The 24,459-nt window shown below is 51.1% G+C and overlaps 1 protein-coding gene across 1 annotated transcript in view; it reads right to left on the minus strand.

Moving 5' to 3' along the window:
- Positions 1-324: 324 nt before the first annotated feature.
- HUNK (hormonally up-regulated Neu-associated kinase) overlaps positions 325-24,459 on the minus strand; it is a 110,625-nt gene continuing 86,490 nt past the window's right edge. Inside the window, exons 7-11 of the mRNA XM_042956646.1 lie at positions 20,643-20,805; positions 16,606-16,689; positions 11,170-11,217; positions 6,312-6,492; positions 325-3,590 (exon numbers count right to left, since the gene is read on the minus strand). Coding sequence (XP_042812580.1) covers positions 2,932-3,590; positions 6,312-6,492; positions 11,170-11,217; positions 16,606-16,689; positions 20,643-20,805 — 1,135 coding nt within the window. The 3' untranslated portion in view covers positions 325-2,931. The remainder of the gene's footprint in view (positions 3,591-6,311; positions 6,493-11,169; positions 11,218-16,605; positions 16,690-20,642; positions 20,806-24,459) is intronic.

A 24,459-nucleotide genomic window follows, 5' to 3' on the forward strand; every position in this document is an offset into this window, starting at 1 on the left:
TCACTTTTCATGTGCCATTTTCAGAATCTCCAAGAGAGACCCCGAACCTGCTAAAAAAGAAAAGAAAAATGCTGAATTCTCTTGCACCGCCATTCGCTGTGTGCCGGTCGAAGGAGACTTCTTAGATCACACGTGCTGCAGCTGAAATGAAGCAGTGATGTGGGGGCAGAAGATGCCCTCAAACACCCCACAGCGCGATTCCCACCGTATCCTGTCAGTTGCAAGGCCAAGGACTTTACGTAGAAGACAGCTCAGCGATTGCAACATACTCAGTGTTTGGAGATGTGTCAAATGCAAGTGAATGAAGCAGTCATGGTGAGGGAATAGTGTATTTCACAGTCATTATAAAAGTACATATACTTAATGGTGACATAAATACAGTCCTTACTTACGACCAAATCATACAATAAAGTGGACTTTTCCTCCTGGACTTCACACGGTGACAGTTCAGTCATTTCCGTCAGTGACTACAGGCTGACTGAGGTCATGGGCACACACTAATGAGAGACAGTCGTGGGTCAAACAGACAACATACTTTGTACTTACCAAAGGTCCAGTTTCCCATATAAATATAATAAAATAATAAAGAATTTAACATCTCCTCTTTCATTCGGTTTCATAGATTTGTCAGGTGCTCACATACAAAAAAATACAGTTGACCCCTCCCCCCTGCCTCACTCTCACCTCTCACTGGGTCTGGAATAAACCTGAGTTCACAGTTCAAGCTACCAGTGGCGACATGGTCCATGAGTCGTACGACGGTCTGCGGCTGTTCCTGAATCGAGGGACAGAAAGCATGTCCCAATGAGCTTAATTGACAGCGATACGGAAAAAACACTCGTGTTCTCAAGGAAAGTACAATACAAGGAAGAGACATAAGGGGAGAGAAGTTCACAAGGCACAGGGACACAGCCCGCGAGTCGGCGAATCAGCGAATCGGCAGAGCACGACACTTGAAGCCAGCAACCATGTTCGAAAAGGGTTCCTTCGCTGGTCGGAAACCAGACACGCTTCGTGTCAAGTGGAGAGAGGCCGCTTTCAGATGCTTTTCTTCTCTCTGCTTAACAAGTGCCACTTCCAATGGAAAGTTCTGGAACCCGGTCTGGAGCCACACAGAAGAACGACACCACAGCCAGGAGCCTGGCTCCCTCCTAGCAAGCCCCAGCGCCGGGATGATCCCATCGAGGTGGGACACAGCAGCTCCAGGTCTTGCGAAGTCAGCCGAGCCCGGGCATCTCAGTGGCTTCTAGAGTCAGCCAAATAGCCACGCTTTTCCTTGCTCAGCCAGAAACGTGTGGGGCAGGAGGAGGTCACCGCTGCTAAAGGAGGAAAGCTGAGGAAGCACCTCAGGGCTCTCTGGCACGGGCTGGTTGCCAGGGGAAACAAAGGCAGGCGTTGTTGTTCTCAAGGGCCGAGGCCCGTTTCCGAACCAGCGGGCAAGCCCCGGGGTGACCACAGCTGTGGGTCTGCTCACGCCTGCGCCAGTCAACAGCCGAAGACCCCAAGCCACTGTGTCACCTGTCTCCCGAGCTAACCGCTATCCGGCCTGTGCCAATTCCTCCTCTTTCTCCAATTTTGCTCATGACCGGTGGTCGCCACCAAGTGCCAGGGCCCGGGGCCCTGAGAGGAGACGGACCCCAGCAAGCTCCTGCTAGACACGGTCAGACAACACTGAGGTCCACAAAATGCGCACACGGGGATGGCGTGGACACAGAACCGGAGACGCATCTTTGGTTCGATCCTTGACGAAAGGCGTGAAAACAGCGCGGACTCTAAGCGTGTTTGAGGAACGCTGCTTTCCTCCAAGAGGCTACGGTGCTGAGTTTTTGAACACGATCCCCGCCAGGCAAGCCCTCTCACAGCTCACAGCAAATGAACTCAGCTCTAAGCCACCCTTGTTATCTTGGCAGCTTGAAAGCCGCACTGCACAGAGGTAACGGTGCCTTCCAAACGCATCCAAATTCAACCTCAACCTTTTCTCTTCCTAAATAACCAGCCGTGGCCATGTCCTATGCCTTCCAGAAGGATCAGATCATGTTGACACAATGGGAGGGACACGGGGCCAGCTGCGATCAAGCCCTCCTGCAGGCCACGGGAGGCCACCGGCCACTGAAAACATCACGTGGGAGAGCTTTCGTGCCCTCCACGCTTATCCTTGCGTGAAAACGTGAATTTGGTAGAATCGCTTCTCATGGTCTCTCCAGCCGGGTTGTTTTTTTAATTATGTTACTTCAATTTGACATCACATAAAGAAACACCATCTTGGGAAAAGATCATTCAACCATTAGCAAGGTCAACCAAAAAAGATGGCAAAGGCGTGTCCCTTTGGGCCCTTCCTTTCACCAGGGTCCCCACCGTTTGGATCGGTCTTTGCCCCGATGCCCCCTTCCACTCAGAGGGGGTGGTGCTGCTTCCTGTCTTCCTCAGGCAGCGGGCTCACCAGCGACCACGGTCTGCGAGAGGAAGGGGAGCAGTGGCCTGGACGAGTCACTCTGCGATGCCGCCTTCAGTCCCCGGGTGACTGGCTGACTGCTGAGAAGATCACAAAGTGAGGAAAGATCTCATAACAGTCTGTGATCCGAGAGCCCAGTGGCCGGTGTGGGGTTTTCACCCAGCAACCCAGCAGTGGGAGGTGGGCAGAGGATCGTGGGTGGGTGGGCAGAAGGAGGACACAACTGGTTGAAACCGCACCTGTAACCACCCCTCCTCGTAAATCCCAGCGACTCCAGGGTCCCTACGCGAGCCTGGGGAGTGCAGGCTTTGGGTCTGTGGGTTTTAGCGGTTCACAGTGGGGACATTCCGTGGCAGGGGGCGGGGAGACCCTGAAGGAGGCTCCCATGAGGCCTTTCAATCTTCACACCCTGACAGATGTGAGGAGCTCTGTTCCACCGCTGTCCTTAGAAACACCCAGAATCCCGCCACTGGCCCGGGTTAGCACTGGCCTTTGACCCCATCAGGCATGTCGAAGGAGAGGCTCACGGGGGCCATGGGCTGCAGGGGGGGCATGCTGGCCTCCAGGGGCCGGTCTGCGGGGGTCTGCAGGCTCTGCTGTCGCTTCCTCAACATCTGTCCGATGCCCATCATGGGGAACCTGCCGCGGCTCTTTACGCAATTCGGGCTCCCCAGCGGCTGCGTGGCACCGTTACTGGGAGCCGGAGGTGGGGAGCACACGCCCTCCTCCTTCGGGGGGCTGCTCTTCTCTTCGTGAGCAAAGGAGACCAGAGTGGGATGCAAAGGAGTCTGCAGAGGGGACAGGCTTCCGGGCAGCAGGGCCGGGGAGAGCGTCCGCTCACCGGGATTCCCGCGGGCCAAGCCCCCAGGTGAGCTTAGAATCCGATAGTGATGAGACGGGGACAGTGGTTCAGAGTGGTCCTCGCGGTCCACGGACTCGAACGAGCGCACCATATCCAGCACCGGGGGGTCTTCCTTGGGGGGGATGCCAGGGCCCCCAGGGCCCTGCGGAGGGGGCTCCGGTCTCTTGACGATCCTGGGGGTCCTGGGGGGTGGGACGGGGATGAACTCCATGGAAGAAGAAGTCACACAATTGGAGTCTGAGGTCTTGCGGAAGATATTGCGGCGGCCGAAGGAATCTGCACGTGAGAAAGCAGAGGAGACCATGAGGACGGCGGTGAGAAGGGCCCTCCTGCTTCACCGAGACAGACCGTTCCTGGGGAGGCCAGAAGGAAGCAAGAAGCAAAGGGCCCCCGCGTCCAGCGCTCCCCACAGGGGACCAGCTGCTCTTTCTAGAATGGAGGGGACAGAAGGCCGGAGACAGGAGGCCTCCCGAGTTCTGACGTGCCCACGGCACCACCTTAACATCTGCCCTCCTCCTGGCTGCCTAACATGCGGGACCCTGCCAACGAGTCTTTGAATCAAAAAGGTACCCGACTCAGAAGAATGCCACCAAACTGCTAGGAGCACACCCAGCCCAGGACCCGTGAACTTGGTCCTCAGATAGCCAACACTGGAAGGAGGGTTTCCCTTGTGCTTCCTTTTTTTTTTTTTTTTTAAATTGTGGTTAAAAAAAAAAATACGTAACATAAATTTCTCATCTTAACCATTTTTAAGCGGATGGCTCAGTAGTGTTAAGTACGTTCACACTGCCGTGAAACAAAACTCTTCGTGTTGGGAATCTAAAAACTCCGTACCCACTTGGCAGTAACACCCATTCCCAGCCCCTGGCAACCTCCATTGGACTTTCTGTTGATGCATCTGACGTCGCTGGGTGCTCCATATAAGCGGGAGTCTACGGCATCTGTCCTCTGTGACTGGCTCGTGTCCCTCAGCTGAATGTCCTCCTGGCTCACCCGTATGTAGTAAGTGTCCGAATCGACTTCCTTTATAAGGTTCCCTCCTGACTCCTGATCTTACCGGGGCCTCATCCGGTTCTGAAGGGGTGAAACAGTCCTCATCTATATCTTGAGGGCGATGAGCCAATCCCCCTGGCTTCCATCTCAAATTGGCACAGACCGGAATCCAGGGTTGCGGACTGTGCCAGAAAAGAGAGGGGAAACCCCACAGATCTGAAGCTGAGGGAAATAGAGCCAAGTTCCTGCAGAACGAGCTCTTAGCTTGGCTTTTCTACCATCGCGTGTTCTAGGCCCCCATCGAGGCTCAGCTACAGGAAGAAGCAGAGTGATTCAGGAGCAGCCGAGGGCATAGGGCATCCTCGTGGCCTCATATAAATAAATACACAGATCCCAAAATAAATCGCCTCCTCAGGCCACCACAGGTGCCTGAGAGTCACCAGCAGAGAGAAGCAAAATTTCATCGGCGGCTGACGAATCCGGTGTGACAGCCAGGCACTGCAGCATCTCGTCCCCTCCCCTTCCTGCAATGGCCGTGTCCTCCAAATTTGTGGCCCAGGGTCCCCCTCTGCCCAGTCCTGTGTCCTTCCCTTCTCCGGGTGATGTAGATCCTGAGAGGAAGCCTCCCACATTCGCCCTGCTAATCTCCATCTAGAGTCAGCCCCCCAGGGCCCTGACCGGCACACTCTATCACCCTGGGCAGGAAGGACCTGGTCACCAGCCCCACCCTGTGAGCGCACCGGCTGGCTCGGGGCCTGCACCAGTCAGGAGAGAAAGCTCTAGAGCCAGGCGGCCGGGTTGGAAATCTGGACTCTGCCACTTACGAGCTCTCTGACTTCGGCCAGTTCTGCCTATTTCCTCTGCTTAGTAACAGAGGTGAGAATAACCTCACTGGGGTGAGCTGAGAGCTTGACACAGTGCTTGCCCCATGGCGAGAGCTCGGTCTTAGCAATTACATAGGGTGTCCACGCTTCTAAGCTAACATGCTCTCAGAAGGAAAAACTCGAAGAAACAAATGATACTTGGCCCAGGAAACTGCCAGGAATGGAATCCAGCTCTGGGGTGGCAAAGTTATCCAACGCATCAGCACTGACCTAGACTTTGTTGGGGACATCCATGGGATGTCTCCGTCAAGGGCCTGAATTTGCTGCTGGTTACAAAGCCAGAAAGGAGAATCACTCAGGAGGGACAAGCAGAGTCATCCTGTGAGACCCGCTGCCTTTCTGAAACCTCAGGAAGGAAACGGAATCAAATGGAATTTTCCTCTCTGGCTGAGAACCAGGTCTCTCTTAGGGTAACACCTCTAGTCCTCGGTGCTGTTGGAACCTCCCCAACACTTTCCTGCTTCCCCCACGTCCCTCAGTGCTGTCCCGGAGGAGGGAGCCTCGCATTTATCAGTTACCTGATGTCCCACACTCTGAAAGAGGCGGACAAGCCAACCTATGTATCTCATTTAATCCACCCAGTAGCTCCAACGGGTGGGCTTCCTTTTGCCAGTAAGGGAACCAATTTTGGTCCTCTAAGGGTAAGGAGCTTAACCCACAATAAGCCACAGAGCTGGCTCTCAGCACCCCCAGCCCCACCCCAGAGCCCAGACTCCATCAACCATGCCTCAGTGTCTCTAGGTGTTCGCTATTCTGGGCAGGCTCTCGCCACACCATGCCGCCAATCCCCAATTTCTGTCCCTGCAACAATGAACACCTGTCCCTCGTTCCATAACACTGTGCACCCCAATCCCTACTCCTGAAATACCTTATACCCTGATCTCTGCTCCCACAATGCAATGCACCCCACCTCTGCTTTCTCAAACCCTGCCTGCACGGGTGGCCAATACCACCCCATCTGGACCTCCAGTGTTCTTGGGTTGCCTTGGGTGTGTTCACTGCTTTCCCAGGGCACAGGAATCGTGTATGTCCCAGGGGGTCCGCACAGCCACCCGGGAGGGGTACGCATGGCCGTGCAGCTTAACACGAGTGGTCTAGACTGTACCTGGAGCTGACCCACCTTTGTCGGGGAAGCCGGACTTGGGGGCCTTCCGGTCCTTCAGCAGGGCTTTGGTGTTCTGAATGTGCGTGATGAGCGAGGCCGAGGGCTGTTTGTGGGACGGGAGGTTCCTGTCCAGCTTCTTGGAAAATGGCCGATGAAGAAAATCCCCTCTCTTTTCTTGTTCTTTGGGTTTTTCATCCTTCAAGTCAGAAGTAAACACATGTACTCAGACACACAGACATATACAATGTCACTCCCCTTTGAAGAGTTATCCAAGTGGATTTGAGAAACCCCAGCCTCTCAAAACTCCGTTCTCAGCTGCACGTTGAACAAGGGAGGAGCAGAGGCCCAGCAGATGCCCCAGGGAACCCACCTCCCTCTCCCTGGGCCACAAGCAGGCTTCTGTCATCCCCAGCTCCCCGCACGGCCCTATTTCAAGGTGTTCCAGCAAGGGCAAGTTCATCCCTAGGAGGTCAATTGTTCTAGAACAAGATGAAGGAACTGAGGCAAAACACATGAGGATTTCTGGAAGTCTGTGGTCTTACTCAGAATAGGGCTCTAGGATTTTGCTCACAGCAGTGGTTTTGCAAAGGTAACTTTGCAAATGAAACATAACCATTTCTATCTTAATGTTTACTCTTGTGTGTTCAGTCAGGCCAAGGAGGTGGACGGCAACCCCAGGAGCCCTGTGCCATCCTGGGTGAGTTTCTGACCCTTTTCCGCCCTCGGTCCTGCAAGCCCTTGCTTGCGTCACTATGTGTCACTTGTGTCCCTCTGACTGGAGTGAATTTTACTATTTTATGTATCTTCAACCCCACAGCCTCTGGCATAAAGCCAAGCACATAGAGAAGACTTAATAGTTATTGAAATGTAAAAAAAAAAAAAAAAAAAAAAAAAGCCAGTAGAAACCAAACTGAATTAAAATTGCGTTCCAGCTTCTGGGAAAGGCGATACCACTCAGAAGTTTCTTCTCCAGCCGTAAAGACTTTGATGTTTACTGTTCAACAGATTCAACCGCATCCCTGACCTCACCACCAGATTCACGGTTTTTGCCTTAAACGTGAAGAATATTTACAATTCAAGAGAGCTCATCAGCTCCTCATTGATGTTGTTGAAAAGCTTCTCCAGGAAGCTTCTCCTTGGGCTCGCACAGCCCCTTCCAATGGGGATTTTCAAAGCCTGTCCAGATGGGGGTTCCTGATGCCCAATCGGCGGGTGAGAGAAAACGGCAGGGGAGGAATGGGAAGTGGGGGTGCCACGCCAACCCTGAGGGTCACCGTGAGGGCCCCAGTGCCTTAGGGCCCCAAGCCTGGGCTGCCGTGGCCATCCCCAGTGGAGTGCTGAGGAGGGAAGAGAGGAGGGGTGAAGCTTCGCAAACTCCCTCCCCAGCATCCGAAGAGCCTTTTACGGGACGTCGAGTGCCAGGTGCTGCACTGAGAGCATGACCTGGGACAAAGCACAGCTGTCACCCCATCACGGACCAGCAAACAGCCAGAAGCGGGTTGAATAATTCATCTGGGAGCCGAGTGAAAACTCACACCCTCTGGAAGCCTGGGGCAGGACGAGTCCGGGGCAGAGAGAAAGGCAGACACACGGGCCGGTGAGGGACAGGGACCAGGCTGTAGTCCCAGGGTTCCAGGTGGGCATCAGGGATTCTCGGGAGGAGGCTTGAGCCCCAGGTCATTAGGCAGAATGCTACGAACGGGAAAGGGGGCCACCTGCTCCAGACCATCTGGGTCAAGGCCGCATCCCTCTCCTGGTTTCTGTGACCCCCCAACAGCCCCCTTCTCTAAGGCAAAGGGGAACGAGCTGTCACACCCCCGTTGTGCCCCAAGCATCGAAGGGACGTGACAGGCTTGTCCTGAAAAGTCTGGCAAAATCTCCTCCTCTTGTGCTATTCTTCCTGTCTCTGTTCTAATGAGGAAAATCACCAGTTCCACCTGTTTACACTTTAAATGGTAAAAAAGAAACTGAATGCACTTCTACGAAACCACGTAAAACAGTGTTTGGAAGAAAAGACAAAATTGCAGATTCCCCCCCCCCCCCCGCCCTTTTCAGGATTGTTTTCTAGAATAGTGAGTACAGGGGCTCTGAGCGTCTGACTTCGGCTCAGGCCGTGATCTCGTGGTTCGTGAGTTCAAGCCCCGTGTTGGTCCCTGTGCTGACAGCTCAGAGCCTGGAGCCTGCTTCCGATTCTGTGTCCCCCCTGCCCTCTACCCCTTCCCCACTCACATTCCGTCTCTTGCTCTCTTCCTCTCTCAAATAAACATTTAAAAAAGAAAAAAGAATGACGAGTACAGCTTCCTTCGGGGTGCTCCGTGATCCCTACACTTTAGAGGAAGCTGCTCTGCCTTTGGCTTCATGGCTTCATCTTGGCCCCTCCCCAACTCTCTTTGGGTTCTCCAAAGCCGAAGGATCAAGATGCAAAGTTTCTGGGGGGCCAGCATCACCACCCAGCTAGAGTTCATCAGCACTGAGAGGTGTACAGGACACGAATTCCCTGTAGAAAGAGCCCAAGGTTGGCTCTAAAAAACCTCTCTGGGAACTGACAAAGGGATAGCACCAAACAGCAAGCCTGCTATGGGGGCAGAGGGATGGGGAAATGACCTCAGGAACCCTGCTGGAGCCACCCTGTTGAACTTCATCCCAGGATCCTGCACCCGGGTGTTTTCTCCAAAAGCTCCCAGAACACCCTTGTCCAGCCCAAAGAATGGGTGATTTCATAGTTACCAGTTTCTTACGGGCATGCCAAGAATCCACCACCCAAGAGACCCCTGCCGGGGACACACGGCTGGATCAGTCGTGTGGATGGGTCACCAGCCCACACAAGACACGTGTTTGTACAACCAGCCAATCTCAGCGCCCTCCAGGCACGGGTGACCAAATGCAACCCATCATCCCATTATACCTTTTCATTTGCATACCCTATTTTCTCCACAAGAGATCTTCCAGGGAGCAGGATGCTAAAGCACCTTATGTAACAGAAACAGATCTTCAGAGGGACTCATTATATTTCCCCTTCGATGTGCCTACACCCACTCCCGTGCTCCCCTCCCAGCAATCCGGCTGCCTGCACGGTCTCTTTGGCTTTCTTCTGAGTCTCATGTGCTCCCCACACCCACCCCGCCTCCCAAACTCCCCAAGGCAGATCGGAGAGGGGGCCACATGAGGCCCCAGAAGCCAGCCCCACACAAAACAGCTTCCGGTTTTCTTTAAACCACTTTCTACCCACTGCACATGTGCACGGACATTTACTAAACCGGACACTTTGAAAATGTGGCCTCAGGGCACCCAGGTGGCTCAGGTTAAGCATCCGACTTCGGCTCAGGCCATGATCTCGCGGTTTGTGAGTTCGAGCCTGGCATCGGGCTCTGTGCTGACAGCTCAGAGCCTGGAGCCTGCTTCAGATTCTGGGTCTCCCTCTCTCTCTGCCCCTCCCCTACTTGTGCTGTCTCTGTCTCTGTCTCTCTCTCAAAAATAAACATTAAAACAACAAAAAAAATGTGGCCTCACAAAGGTTTGTCTACTCAAGACTCTTACAGTGTCACAACTGTTTGGTAGAAGAGAGGAAGAAGCCAGGGAGTATGCTGCATGGGGCTTTCTGGAGAAAAGTAGGTTCTTGGCCTCTGACATCTGAGCTCCAGAGCCGGTCCCTTTGGGCTCGTCCCTGTGACTCCAGCCTCCTGCGTTCCAAAGAGCGAGAGCCCTCCCCCTTCCTCCCCAGCTCTGCTCCTATAGATACAGCAGGGTACACATCAGCAGCACACGGCCCCTTGAGAGAAGTGTTTCCCCACCTGCAACCGAAAGTCAGCTCTTCAGGCATAAACATGAACCTCACATCTCATCTGCATCACAGTCTGAAAGGCGAACGCAGCCATTTCACAGGGACAGGGGTGGCCACCTCCTCCCCACCCCGGGCTGCATAAGAGCTGCCTTGCACCCTCACGCGGTGGAAACTGACCACGGATGGCGTGATGCCGCAGCCAAGAGCCTGGGGTCTGCAGGTGAGCTGAAGCTGTTTTCTTTGGATGATAGTCCAGCTCAGCATGGGCTCTTCTGGAGCCTGCTGTCCCCTTGCTGACGAGCTAACCTCATGTGACTGTTTGGAACGTCAGAATCAGGTGTGGATCGTGAATACCTGGGGCGGCCCAGGTGCCCAGGCATTGCCTGCCGGTTGCTTTGGAAAAGCCACAGAGACCTGATTTTGCCACGGGAAAAACACAATGCGGCTGAGAAAAAGAGGACTTCATTCATAAATTAGGCCACTGAGCTGGGAAGCTCTGGACTGTTGCAAACCCCACTTCTCATATAGGTAAAAACATGAATGCACAGCCCAGTGTGCAGTGACAGCAAGACAATTAAAAATGGTCAACAAAGAAAGCACCTGTCTGATCTGAAGGGATTCTGATAAACCCACTCACCATCGGACTCTGCGTTTTAATTCAGGACAAGGAAGGAGGTATGTAGAATCCAGAGCCCTAAGCAGAGATCCACCAGCCCTCAGGGTCACATGTGATGGTTCATTTCAAGTGTCAACTTGACCAGGCCACAGTATCCAGTTTTTGGTCAAACAGCAATCTAGATGTTGCTGTGAAGGTATTTTTCACATGGGATTAAATTAGTAGGCTTTGAGCAAAGCAGATGACCCTCCACAAGGTGGGTGGGCCTCATGCAATCAGGTGAAGGCTGTAAGAGAAAAAGTCTGAAGTGTCCTGAGAGAGAAGGAATTCTGCTTCCAGAAGGCCTTGGATTTTGAGCTGAAACATCCACTATTCCCTGGGTATCCAAGCATGAGACAGACAGACAGACACACACACACACTGTTGGTTCTCTCTAGAGAACTCAGACTAACCCATCATAACTCCCATGTTCTTACCTGCACAGCATGGAATTCAAGGTCTCTTGTCCAGGTGTCCAGGGAGGCCTGTGAAAAGCAACATTTTCAACAATTTGAGTAGCTGTACCTGCTATTTATTCCCTAAACTCTCTCTCCCCTACCACTTGCAACTCTGGGTTTGAGAATTATTCCTTTCAATGTTTAGAGACCAGAAACGAGACTCCTAAACCATCATGCAAGCGGGCAGCAGATGTCCTAATTCAGGCACCGAATAGATTTTCTAGGTGAGAAAATCTATTTTATTCAAGTCTAAGACATATAATGGAGGAGTGCTCTCAAGGAGACTGAGCTGCTCAGTCAATGCATTCTCTCCAAGAGCAAAAACTGTGCATGAGAGCTCCACCCGGATTAAGATATGGAGCCCAACCGGCCCCACCCGGAACCCCCTCCCCCCCCATCCTTGCCCTCTCCCAGTCCCCAAAGGGAACTACCCTTTTCATTTCCAACAGCACTGATTGTCTAATCTGATTTCAAACTATTTTTACAAGCTGCATAGATGTGAAATAAGATACAAAGTGAACATTTTAATATTTTACCTTCTAGCTTACTGCCCCTCTTATGGGTGGAATCGTATTCCCCCCCCCAAACTGGTACCCAAGAGTCCTAACCCCCAGGAGCTCAGCACGTGACTTTCTTTGAAGACAGGGTCAGGACAGGCCTACCGTGTCCCCTTTGATGCTTTGGAAGGGGGGAGGAGCACATGGAAAGCTCACTCTCTTTTGCCTTTGGGGAGGGGGCCTGTTGGTGTTGCCTTTACAGAGGTAACCCAGCCCTCCTGCAATGGGTCTGGTATTCTCATAAAAGGGAGAAACTGGACACAGAGGCACACACACAGAGAAGGCCAAGGGAAGGTACAGGCAGAGATCGGGTGGTGCTTCTTTCTATAAGCCAAGGAATGAAGCCCAACGATGTCAGCAACCAGCAGCAGCCAGGAGGCAGGGGACAGGTTCTCCTCCACAGCCCGTGCAGGGAACCAACCTTGATCTCAGACTTCCGGCCTCCAGAACTGAGAGTCAGTGAAACTGCTGCTGTTGAAGCCCTCCATCCCACCCCACCCCACCCCCGGTGTGTGGCACTTTGCTCCAACGGCTGGTCACACTGACGCCGTCCCTCTGCCGCCCTCCACGCAGCTCTCTTCCAAGCCTGCCTCGTTACCCCGTGCTACCCAGAAGCCCTCCCCGCTCTATTTTCCACTGCTCTACAAATTAACATTTTTGGGGAAAGATTGTAACACAAATGGCCTCTGGCTCTATGTGGCTTTAATAAGCCAGCTTAAAAATGATGACTGGCCCCCCTGCCTCGATCTCCACGGTCCTTGAGGGCTTTTTTTTTTTTTTTTTTTTTTAGGAAGAGGAGTCTCCGGGGCCCATGCTCGAGGTGCTCTTGGATGAGACACGTGTCCCACTTTCACAGACATATCTGCTACCCTTTAAAGGCAGAGGAGGTGGAGAACGTGGTAAAGTCGTACAATAACAGCACTGTAATCCCAAGGGGGACGTTTTTGCAACTTAATTCAGCTGCTTTGTCTCGGAGGAGAGAAAGAACTGGGACTCAGAACAACGCAGAGGCCTCGCTCACTCCCCAGCCAGCCTGCGCACGACCTGAAACCCATCCGCCTCTCGGCGGCTTCTCCAGGACCAGCCGACGGCAACTGGAAAGAAGCCCACGGAGGCTCTGAGTGGGCTTTACCTAGAAAACCTGGGCCCTTTCAGATCTTCTTAACACTTTTCCGAGCTGGCCCCATTCCACTCTCTACGTTCCAGCAGAGGCGGGCTGGATGATCCAGTAATAGCCCGTAATTTAATTAGCACAAGTATCACTGCCGTTTGGAGAAAACAAATGGATCACAGAGAAGTGAAATGCTCTTTTCCCATTAGTGTTCCTATTTAAACCCTAACCGTTAAATATTTCAACAAATGTTTAAATCGCTCTCCATGTGTTTTCAGGCCAAATGAGATAATCATCCAAGGAAAATAATCTGGGTGAAAGAAAAGGCCCCTTTCCCATCATAGACGCTTTCAAAACAAACAAACGCAGGGGTCAGGTTCGAGGGCAACCGAGGACATGCGCGTCAGCAAAGTGGAGTGGAGGCCACGTAGGGCACACAGATGGGACGCTGGGTGCATCTGTTCACATTGCTCCTTGAGGCCCTAAAGAGTCAAATGCAGATCCAGAGGCAAGGGAGCCTAGCCGTGAATTCTGCACTCTCTGCACGCCAGCCGAGGTGATAAGCCCTCAGAGCCCGTGACCGTGAGACGGCCCTCCCTGCTTCGGGGCATGGTCATCTGTAAGGATAACACGACTTGCACGCTATGCTCCAGGCGTTCCCCTGCTTTAGTCAAGCTAGCTGTCCTTCCTGGATCATTCCACCTTCTCCCCTTGGGAATCCAATTCTACCGGAGACCCCGGTCAAGGCCCACTTGCTTCTTTCCTTTGTTCGTTTAGCGAATGCCAGGCATCGTGTAGACTCTAGGGATACTGTAAGGAGCAAAAGGGAGACAGTCCCCGCTCTCATGGAACTCACAGTCCAGAGTGGCAGAAAGACGTGAATCCAACACTCCCTGAGCAAACAAAACATGCGCATGGGACAAACCCCGGGATGCAGGATGCGGGCGGGGGTGAGTCTGTGCTGGAGAGATGTGATCCGATGGCAAAGGTCAGAGAATGGCAGGGGTCCGGGATGAAATGACCCTGCCTTGGAATCTGAAGACATAAAATAGTAATCAGCAAAGAGAGCTGAGGGGAACATTCTGGAAGAAGGGGCAGGGTGTGCATGGTGCTGGGAGCCAAGAGAGCACAGAAGTCTTAAGGCCTGCAGGAGCGAGCGAGAAGCAGGGCTGCGCGTGTGGGCCCGGGGGACGAGGCTCGAGAGGCCAGCAGACCACGGTCTAATCTGTGACGTGGTGGCCATGTCACCGACCGTGCCTTCCAGCTTAAGGAGGCATGCCTGGCGTGCACGAGGTGCTCAGTAAACATGTGCTAACTGGAGCAGGGAAGGGACGAGATTCCGTCTGAGCGCGGACGGCTCAGCTCCGGCTGGCGTGCGGAGAAGTGAGAGCCAGGCGTTCATGGAGAAGGGGGTAGACCGGTCAGGGCTGTGGCAGACATCCCCGACAGAGGCAGAGGTGACAGTGGCTGGGATGGGGAGGGAGGAGAGAGACCAAGGCGGCGGAGGGGATCTGAGAGGTTGAGGAGTCACACTGGCAGAACTTGGGGACGGCCTGGCTCTGGGGGTGAGAAAAAGTACCTCCTGAGTTCCTGCCCCGTACCGAGGGTGGGGCTGCCATTGGAGACAGACACTGGGGGCTCCAGGCACGGTGGACTGGAGACACCTTCCCTCACGCAAGAGGAAGCTGAGGAAGCAATTGGCCTGAAGGGTCTGGAGCTCAGGGCAGTGTGGTCCTGACATCACCTCCTGCCGTCGGCCTGAAAGCCAAGCATGACCCACCCCCCCACAAAGACTCCTCTGCATCCTCATCATGCAGGTGCCGGAGCCTGTCTCAGAGGCAGGAGGCCTCCAGGCCGTGGTCAAGGCTAAGCCCCACCCCAGCCATCCCTGGATTTCTGCCCAACTTCCCCCACCCTCACTCCTCCCCAACCCCAGCATCTTTCAGGCGGGGGGCCAACGTCACCCAGAGAGAGGTCTACGCTCACTGTCTTCACTTCCCCTCCTCCTCCTCTTCCGGAACCCAGGCCATCTCTTTCTGCCTTTCCCACTTCTGCCCAGCTGGTCTCTGTAAGGGCCCAGGACAACTAACTGCTCGGTCACCACCACTGACCACTTTGACCACAGAAAATGGAAGAGAGAAGTGGGCAGGCCCATCGGCCTCATGTAGGGCATGGAGGAAGGCTCCCTTTTGATTTCTGCTCAAATGAAAAAACTGTTGGGGCACACGGCAGAGGTTGCGAAGGGTAAATCAAGTGGGTTCCCAGGAAGATCACTGAGAAGGCCGAGGGGTCGCGTTTGACAAAGCATTGCATGAAGAGTCCTGGGCGTTGGGGGTGGGGGGACACCCTCATCCTGTGCCCCTGGCCCTGGATCCAGATTCCCAGGCACAGTCTCTTCCCAAGCACATATTTGGGGTCCAAATTTGGTACAACTTGCCAAATGATACTGCTTATTTTTAAAAAAATTTTTATTTTTTATTTTTTTTATTTTTTTATTTTTTATTTTTGGGACAGAGAGAGACAGAGCATGAACGGGGGAGGGTCAGAGAGAGAGGGAGACACAGAATCGGAAACAGGCTCCAGGCTCTGAGCCATCAGCCCAGAGCCTGACGCAGGGCTCGAACTCACGGACAGCAAGATCGTGACCTGGCTGAAGTCGGACGCTTAACCGACTGCGCCACCCAGGCGCCCCTTGAAAAAAAAATTTTTGATGTTTATTTATTTTTGACACAGAGAGAGAGAGAGAGAGAGAGAGAGAGAGAGAGAGAGAGAGACAGACAGAGCATGAGCGAGGGAGGGGGGGAGACAGAGGGAGACACAGAATCCGAAGCAGGCTCCACGTTCTGAGCTGTCAGCACAGAGCCCAACACGGGGCTCGAAATCACAGACCACGAGATCATGACCTGAGCCGAAGTCAGATGCTTGACCGACTGAGCCACCCAGGCGCTCCATGATACTACTTTGTACTTTGAAATCAAAGGATCTTGGTATTTTAAGTATGTATCTAGCATCAAGTTGTCCTAGGATGCCTAGAAATACTTGTTTTCATCCAAAACTTTTTCCTGTCCCTCATTTTACTGCCTCCTTCTGATGCCAAGTGTTACACTCATGTACAGTTTTGAGCATCTCATTTTTACCTTTCGAAGAACTGGCAGTGGTTTCCAACCTTGGCCACTCCATGGAATCTGCCAGGGAGCTTTAAAAACTACTAACGCGCGCCCACTTTCCCATTCCTGCCCCATGAGTTTCAGGAGAATTATGTGAGGTGCAATCTGGGCATCCAGATGTTTACATTTTTTTTATATATATATTTTTTAATGTTTATTTATTTTTGAGAGAGACAGAGACAGAGAGTGAGCGGGGGAGGGGCAGAGAGAGAGGGAGACACAGAATCCGAAGCAGGCTCCGGGCTCCGAGCTATCCGCACAGAGCCTGACTCGGGGCTCGAACCCACGAACCGTGAGATCATGACCCAAGCCAAGTCAGACGCTTAACAGGCTGAGCCACCCAGGCGCCCCTCCCCCGGCGACTCGACTGTGTAGCCACAGCTAAGATCCACAGTCTAACAACTGAGAGACAGTGGCTCGGCCGTACGCCATTGTTTCGGGGACCCAGTTAAGTGACTAGTTGTCTCTTGCTGCTTTTCTGTCCCACAATAACCGGTTTCCTTTCCACTTTGCTCTCAAAATGGAAACCCACTCTTCCTAAGCGATCCTGGATTTTATTTTGGGGGGGGGGGTCACTCACCTCATAGGGCTCCTTGCTGGGCCTGCACTTCTCTATCTGGTAGAGCTGGGTCTTGTAGCAAACGCTGTCCTGGATGTCAGATTTCTATCCGAGGAGAAAGGCGGGGAAAAAGCATGGCTTAACTCACAGGAAATAGAAGTGTCCATTAAGCAGTCATTAATTTTTAAACCAGCACTTGGCTGAGAAAGTGCCGAAACTGGTTGGCAAGCCAGGTAATCGCAATGCAAAGCCTCTTTGGAGGGTGGCCTGCAGGCATGATGCAGCGAGGGGACAGCCCCGGACCCAGAGTCGGGCAACCTACTTCTGTTATGGCTCTGCCAGGACAGGGCCAGGTGACCCTGGGCACGTCACTGCTCCTTGCTGGCCTCAGTTCTTTCATCTGTACGATGAAGACTACTCTGAGATGTGAAAGCAGAAACCAGATACGTGAGCTCGAAAGAATAACTCATTTTATTGACGTACCAAACAAGATACAGATCTTGCTTATTTCCTTAGTGAAAAACAGCCCGCATCCCTGCCCTCCCCTGCCCAGTGAGCCACAGCAATTCATAACACAGCTTACAGATGACAGAAAACCATATCTAGGATGATCTAGGTGCACGACTGAGGTGCCGGCCTGTGTGGAGAAAGGTGAATTAAATGACTGATGCATCTACCAACCAACAAAGAGTCACGGAACGGCCTTCCAGGCTCTCCAACACAGAATCCACGCTTCTTGGTTTTAGAAAGAGAAAACAAGAACGAAGAGAGAAAGGGAGAAATGACAGATAAGGTAGGTATTTTACTTGTCAGTTCATGAGTTTCGGTCTTAAAATTTTACGTGGGTTGTCAGTAATTGGTTGATGAGATTAATAGACGGGACAGTGCACACAGGGCAGTTAAATTAGCCGTGTGTGGAAATTACTGAGCTGACCGGCTGTAGCTGTCTGTGGGGATTAATTCACCCTAGTTAAAAGCAGCCACTCGCCCAGACCCTAGTTCTCAAGACCAGGTACATCCTAGGCTTTAAGGGTTAAGTGTGAAACAGACACAATAAAATAACCTTCTCCAGCTGGAACTACATTAGCCGAGTTTCCAGGGAACATTCTCAACAGACAAAGCCATGCTCAGCTTTGCAAGACTTGCACGCAACCTTTATGCCGATGCTCAGGCCGGGCAGAGAGGAGGTGCCGAAACCAGCAGATGAGAAGAAACAAAGACAAATTAAGACACAGCCTGAGAGCTTCAGGGATTGCTCAGGAAGAGCGTAACCAAAGTTCGTATCTGTAGCTGTGGAGGCAGAACAGAGGAAGGAAAGTATTTGAAAAACTAAAGTTCCTTGGGGTGCCTGGCTGGTTCAGTTGGTGGAATGTGTGGCTCCTGATCTCGCAGCTGTGAGTTCGAGCCCCACGTTGGGTGTAGCGGTTATTTAAAAACAAAATCTTTAAAAAACAAAACAAAAAACCCCTAAAGTCCCTGCACATTATTGATCGGCATCCAAAGAAGTTCTGCCAAAAGAATGTTTGCTTAGGAAAGTAGTAATTTTTCCTTTAAACATGAAATTGTGAATTTTATAGTCAGTTTCAGCGGAGGCACTTTTTAAAAACTAATTTTTGAGTAACAGTCATCATTTGAAAAAAAAATCAGTGCGTTGATCCTCTTTCCTTCCTTTTAGTTGACAGCTATTTAAATTCTTGGGGCACCTGGATGGCTCAGTCGGTTATGCATCCGACTTCAGCTCAGGTCACGATCTCACAGTCCGTGGGTTCGAGCCCCATGTCAGGCTCTGGGCTGACAGCTCAGAGCCTGGCCCCTGCTTCAGATCCTGTGTCTCCCTCTCTCTCTGTCCCTCCCCTGCTCACACTCTGTCTCTCTGTCCTTCAAAAATAAGTAAACCTTAAAAAAAAAATTAAAAAAATAAAAATAAAAAAATAAATTCTTAACTACTGTTTTCTACCACAGTCATCCCCAAATGGTGCGACCTTGAACCCGTATGAGTGGAAAAGGTATAGGAAGGGACCTATAATATATGCATATTTATTTATAAATTATAAGCATGCACCTCTGTACTAACATATCATGTACATCATAAAACATATAACCAAATAGGGATTTAAAAAGATAAGAAATTGGGGCGCCTGGGTGGCTCAGTCGGTTGGGCGTCCGACTTTGGCTCAGGTCATGATCTTATGGTTCGTGGGTTCGAGCCCCGCGTCGGGCTCTGTGCTGACAGCTCAGAGCCTGGAACCTGCTTTGGATTCTGTGTCTCCCTCTCTCTCTGCCCCTCCCCTGTTCACGCTCTGTCTCTGTCTCAAAAATAAATAAACATTAAAAAAAAAGTATAAAAAGATAAGAAAGAAACAGGGGGCATGTGGTCTTCTTATAAAAGGGAAACGAGAAGTAGCTTCAAGTCCAATTATCTTTAAGTTCATCATCATGGAGGGACAGAGAACCTGGGCACAGTACAAGAGATGCTCCTAATCATTCCTTATAGTAAAATGATATAAAAAATATACTGTGTCAAAGGTCCTGTCTTTCTGGCCTCAAATTCCTCTCCCGCAGTAGCTCTCCTGTGACTGGACACCATCCCTCACATCCAGTCTCAAAGCTGCAGATTTGTCCCCATCAGAAGTGTCACCCCAGCAGGGCTTACATGGGACATGTATGTGCCATCCCACCCCTCAATAAAACACCGTTGTTATTTTCAAAAGCCTCTTATTTGTTGAGAATGTTTCTTCTCGAGTACAATTTTTCCTCTGGTGGTTCACCCAAAAAGTACTTCTGTGGATAATTTCCCACTGGAGCAAAATCTAGCAAATTCCCTAAGCTGACTCAGCTTAGAAACACCTGCGCTCTCATCCAACTGTTCAACAAACCTCCCAAAGAGCGTCTGCGTCTATTCAGCAATGTTTTGTAGACATCTCCCAAATCCATTTGCTAAAGAGACACACTCTGACCATCTCGCCTTCTGGGCCTTATTGTGTGGTCATTTCTGCCAGACAGGGAGAATATCATTTCCCCAACTGTAGGTGGATTTTCATTTTAGCTCCAATCGAGAAACCTCACCAAAGGTTTCTAAGCCTTTTGCGAGATACTGGGTTGACTCTCACATGACTTTAAATAGCACTGAAAATGCACTAGAAGTTCTTCATGTTCTGTTTTCTACACGTGTTCCTAACACTGACAGCCCCATACCATCAGATCTCAGGGCACCACATACACAGGGTGATGGTCACCCTTCGTGACCGTGGATCTGAAATCAAATTTCCGACAGGCTTCCTGACAATTCTCAATCTCTCTAGCAGGCTGACCTCCCGTCAGAACTGGTCAGTCTCCTCTATTCGGAGTAGCAGAAACAGGAGTGGTCTGCAGAATTCTTTTCAAGTGGAGAGAGGATTTAGTCAGAAGCAGACACTGAAGCACGTCAATTCCTTCCCCAGGCGCACATGAACTGCTTGTGGCGGAAGACCAAAGGCGACCGACGCATGAGGGTACCACCGTCCACCCCCATCCTAGGCTGCAAGACTCCCACACTTCCTCCCGTGCGGCACAGGACACCTGTGCTCTGTCACCCAGACTGAAGGCACCGGGGTCAAGCCAGCAAAGCTCAATTTCATTTTCACCTTCTGGAGAAGTACCAGTAAGTAATGCCTTCCTCATTAAATCATGCTTTCGAGATCAGTGCCTGAGAGGCTCTGCTCCCCAACTTTTACGACCACAGAAATCCCCAATGCCTTTAACATGGTAACCCAAGGAGCTAAGAGGTAGGCAGAGAAGGCAACGGAGAAACTGAAGGGAAAAGAGGCTTGACTCTCTCACAGTGCTGCCCAGGGCTTAACTCCGAGGGAGGACATTTGAAAAATACCTCAGATAAAAAGCGCGAGCTACCTGAGAAGCAAGTTTAGCTACTATTTTATCCCACATTCAGAAACTCGGCCTTCCATTAGTTCAAATTAACAGCTTAGATCAAGTGTCAGCAAGTGAGAAACACTCGAGGTCTAAGAAGAGCTCCTTTTTCCACAGAGAGCAGAGAGAACAGCCACCAGGGCCCCACTCACCCCTGACAAATAGCGCTCGAGTTTCTTGTTTAAGAGGAAGTAGATGGCGAGGATGTGGCAGGCGCGGTTGGAGAGCACAGTGTTGATCACGTCGCTGTTCTTGTAACCCAGCTTCTCCGTCATGTGAAGCACCACACTCGGGCTCAGGTCCTCCAGGGAAATCCTGCACCGTAGAGAGAGAACCGGTCACTTCTCCACGGCCACCGAGAGGTTCTGGATCCTCCTTGGTGGGGTCACAAACATGGCGGCACAAAGCACAGCCCCCCTCCCCATCCCAGGCCCTTGGAGACACTCAGACCCGTTCATTCATTCGTTAACTCATTCATTCTTTCGCTTGGCTTTTTGTGATGAAGAATTTCACACAGGAAAGTCGAGGGAACAGTATAAATACCCTTTGTGCACCCAACACCAGAGTATACCGCTATTAACACTTGGCCATATTTTCTTCCTTTGTTTCTTGTTTATTGCTTATTTATATTATATATATATATTGTTTATTTACTGCCTATTTATTATTATCAAGTATTTTGAATCACACACATCATGACATTTCATTCCTAAACACCCCAGTGTGCACCTTTAAGATCCAAGGGCATCTCCTGCAGAATCACAATACCGTCCACACACCCAACAAAATTTTAATAATTTCTTGGTGTTCTCTAATATCTGGATTGTATTCAGATTTCCCCAATTGTCCCCAAGTTTGTTTACACTTTGGCGTTGCTTTCTAAAAATGTACTTCTTGGACACGGGTGGAGCCTACACTTGTGTTGGGTGTAAGGTGGGTTAGGAAAGGAGTGCGTTCAGAAGCCAGTGCAGACTGTGTTTGAAGAAACACCAAGAGCTCCCACATTCACAAATAAGAGTCTGGGGCGCGGCTGTAGGGTACTGTTATTTTCCCCATTTTACCAATGGAAGAAACTGAGGCCAACAGCTATGAAGTAACTTGCCCCGGGTCACATAGGCAGGAAGTTGCAGCCCCACAATACAAACCCTGACAGCCTAGCGCAGAATCTAGATGCGAAACCTCTACACTCACCGGCTCTCAAGTAAACAGATGTGTCAAATGGCTGTGGAGAACACGAAAGCAGGCTGAGGAATACAGAGTGTGTGTGTGTTGGTAACACGTACATCATCAAATAGAACTTTCTAAATCCCTTAAGAGAGATACAGATGGGGCACTCTGAGCAGAAGGAAGGCACATCTGGCCCGAGAGCTCTGTAACCCACCCCTCACCCCCAAGGGTCTGAAGACATTTTTTTATGGGACTTCAGACCGTAACGCCCTGAGAAACCACACAGGACAACTCCACACTGGGATACAGAAGAGGAAACTGACTTGCCAAATTCACAAGCCAGCTGAATAGGGCAGCAAGGGCAGACCTAGGTCTGCTGACCATCTTCCACCACCCATCCGTGTAACCTATGACAGCACTCCCTCGCTAGATAGGAGTAAGTGCCATCCAAAGAAAACGGGCCCAAGGAACCATGAAATCCGCCTTCCTCGCCCTGTTGCCCATAAAATCACAAATTCTAGATCACAGTGGTGGGGTGGAGAGCGGGGAGTAGAATTACTGGTAAAAAATAACTTTTGTTAAAAAAATAATACTTTTGAAGTTTGCCAAAGCACTTACTAATGCCGAAAACTCCATTGTTGGCAACTCCCCAGTAATGTCTGCACGGGAGTGACCCTGCTCCTGGCCAATCAGATGACAGCCGTGTGCCTTGTCCTTGGCCAATCAGACCACAGCCTCATGGCCTTGCCCCTGGCCAATCAGATCAGGGCCACGCAAGGTGCCCCTGGCCAATCGACCCAGCAACACCTTGGAAGCCTGTTCTCCCCAGGAGCAAGCAGGGGAAGGGAGAGCTCTCTAGGAGAAGGGTGGAGGTGAAAAGAGGTCAGTAAACGTGGGCAGGCACTCCAACTCTGCCCTTCATGTCCACTGCCTTCAGAAATAGGAGAGCTCTGCCAAAAGACACTGCTGACTCTCTTGATTGAAAAGTACTATTTTTTTTTTTTTTTTTTCATTTGAGAGGGGGAGAGAGAGCGTGTGCATGCATGGAGCCCCAGATGGGGCTCTATCTCACAGCCCTGGGATCATGACCCGAGCCAAAATCAAGAGTCAGATGCTCAACCGACTGAGCCACTCAGGTGCCCCTATTTTAAACATGTTCAGGGGCGCCTGGGTGGCTCAGTCGGTTGAGCGTCCGACTTCGGCTCAGGTCACGATGTCGCAGTCTGTGGGTACGAGCCCCGCGTCGGTCTCTGTGCTGACAGCTCGGAGCCTGGAGCCTGCTTCCGATTCTGTGTCTCCCTCTCTCTCTGCCCCTCCCCTGCTCATGCTCTGTCTCTGTCGCAAAAATAAATAAAACATTAAAAAAAATAAAAAAAACATGTTCAATAAGTGGCATGTATATTTGGTATTCTGCAGCATCAGTTATTTAATTTGTATCATCTCCTCTTTTTTGGGCAATACAGTCACTAGTCAAACGTTCTGGAACACTAGGTGCAATTCTAAGTAAATTCGCATTAAATCCCGTGTTAGACCGCTTTGGCCCAATTCCTTCCTGTGTTACCCATGACCTCCTTCCCCTCCCACCCATCTGCAGAGCTAACTGGAGGGGTGGGAGACTGTCCAGGCCCCAGAAGGAAGATGGAGGAAAGCAGCCAAGTTCACCTCCATAAAAATATCTGCTCCCAGAACAGGGAGGCTAGCCTGGCACATGGCAAAACTGCTGACGGACTGGCTTGAACATTTATTATAAAAAGTGTACTTTTATACATTTAAATTGTAAATATACAATTTAAAGATATTTTCCTCTTGCCTTTTGGAGATCAACTTGGAAGCCCAAATGACATAACAAAAGGCTTTACAGAAGAGTGATACAAAACGTAAGCCCTTTATTTTATCCATTTCCCAGAAGTAAAACCTTTTTTTTTTTTTTTTTTTTATTAATTTCTGAGACAGAGAGAGACAGAGCATGAGCAGGGGAGGGGGAGAGAGAGAGCAAGATACAGAATCCGAAGCAGGCTCCAGACTCCGAGCTGTCAGCACAGAGCCCGATGTGGGGCCCGAACTCTCGGACTGTGAGATCATGATCTGAGCCGAAGTCGGATGCTCACCCGACTGAGCCACCCAGGCGCCCCACAAGTAAAACACTTTTAACAACATCTAAAATAATAAAATCTGAGGCTAGGTATGTTGAGAAGCTGTAAAAAATACTTTATAATAAAGCCTATATTCCTTTCCCTGATCACATGTTCTTACTCCATTAATCTGTGTACTGGTCAAACCAGAAAAATAACTACCAGGGGCACCTGGGCGGCCCAGTCAGTTGAGCGTCCGACTTCGGCTCAGGTCGTGATTGCATCGTTGGGGAGTTCAAGCCCCGCCTCAGGCTCACTGCTGTCAGCGTGGGGCCCGCTTCGGATCCTCTGTCCCCCTCTCTGCCCCTCCCCTGCTTGCGCTCTCTCAAAAATAATTAAAAAAATAAAACCTTAAAAAACAAAAAAAAAGAACTATCAAAAGCACATTTTTTGCCTTACACATTTTTCAAAATAAAGACTGTAAACAACATCTGCCTCCCCCAAGAGTTTCGATTTCTGGTTCCAGCACTTTAAAACCCAACATTGGGGCGCCTGAGTGGCTCAGTCCGTTGAGCATCCGACTTCAGCTCAGGTCATGATCTCCCAGTCTGTGAGTTCGAGCCCCGCATTGGGCTCTGTGCTGACCGCTCGGAGCCTGGAGCCTGCTTCACATTCTGTGTCTCCCTCTCTCTCTGCCCCTCCCCCGCTCATGCTCTGTCTCTCTCTGTCT

The sequence above is a fragment of the Panthera tigris genome, chromosome C2 (assembly GCF_018350195.1).
Source record: "Panthera tigris isolate Pti1 chromosome C2, P.tigris_Pti1_mat1.1, whole genome shotgun sequence".
Classification (NCBI taxonomy): domain Eukaryota; kingdom Metazoa; phylum Chordata; class Mammalia; order Carnivora; family Felidae; genus Panthera; species Panthera tigris.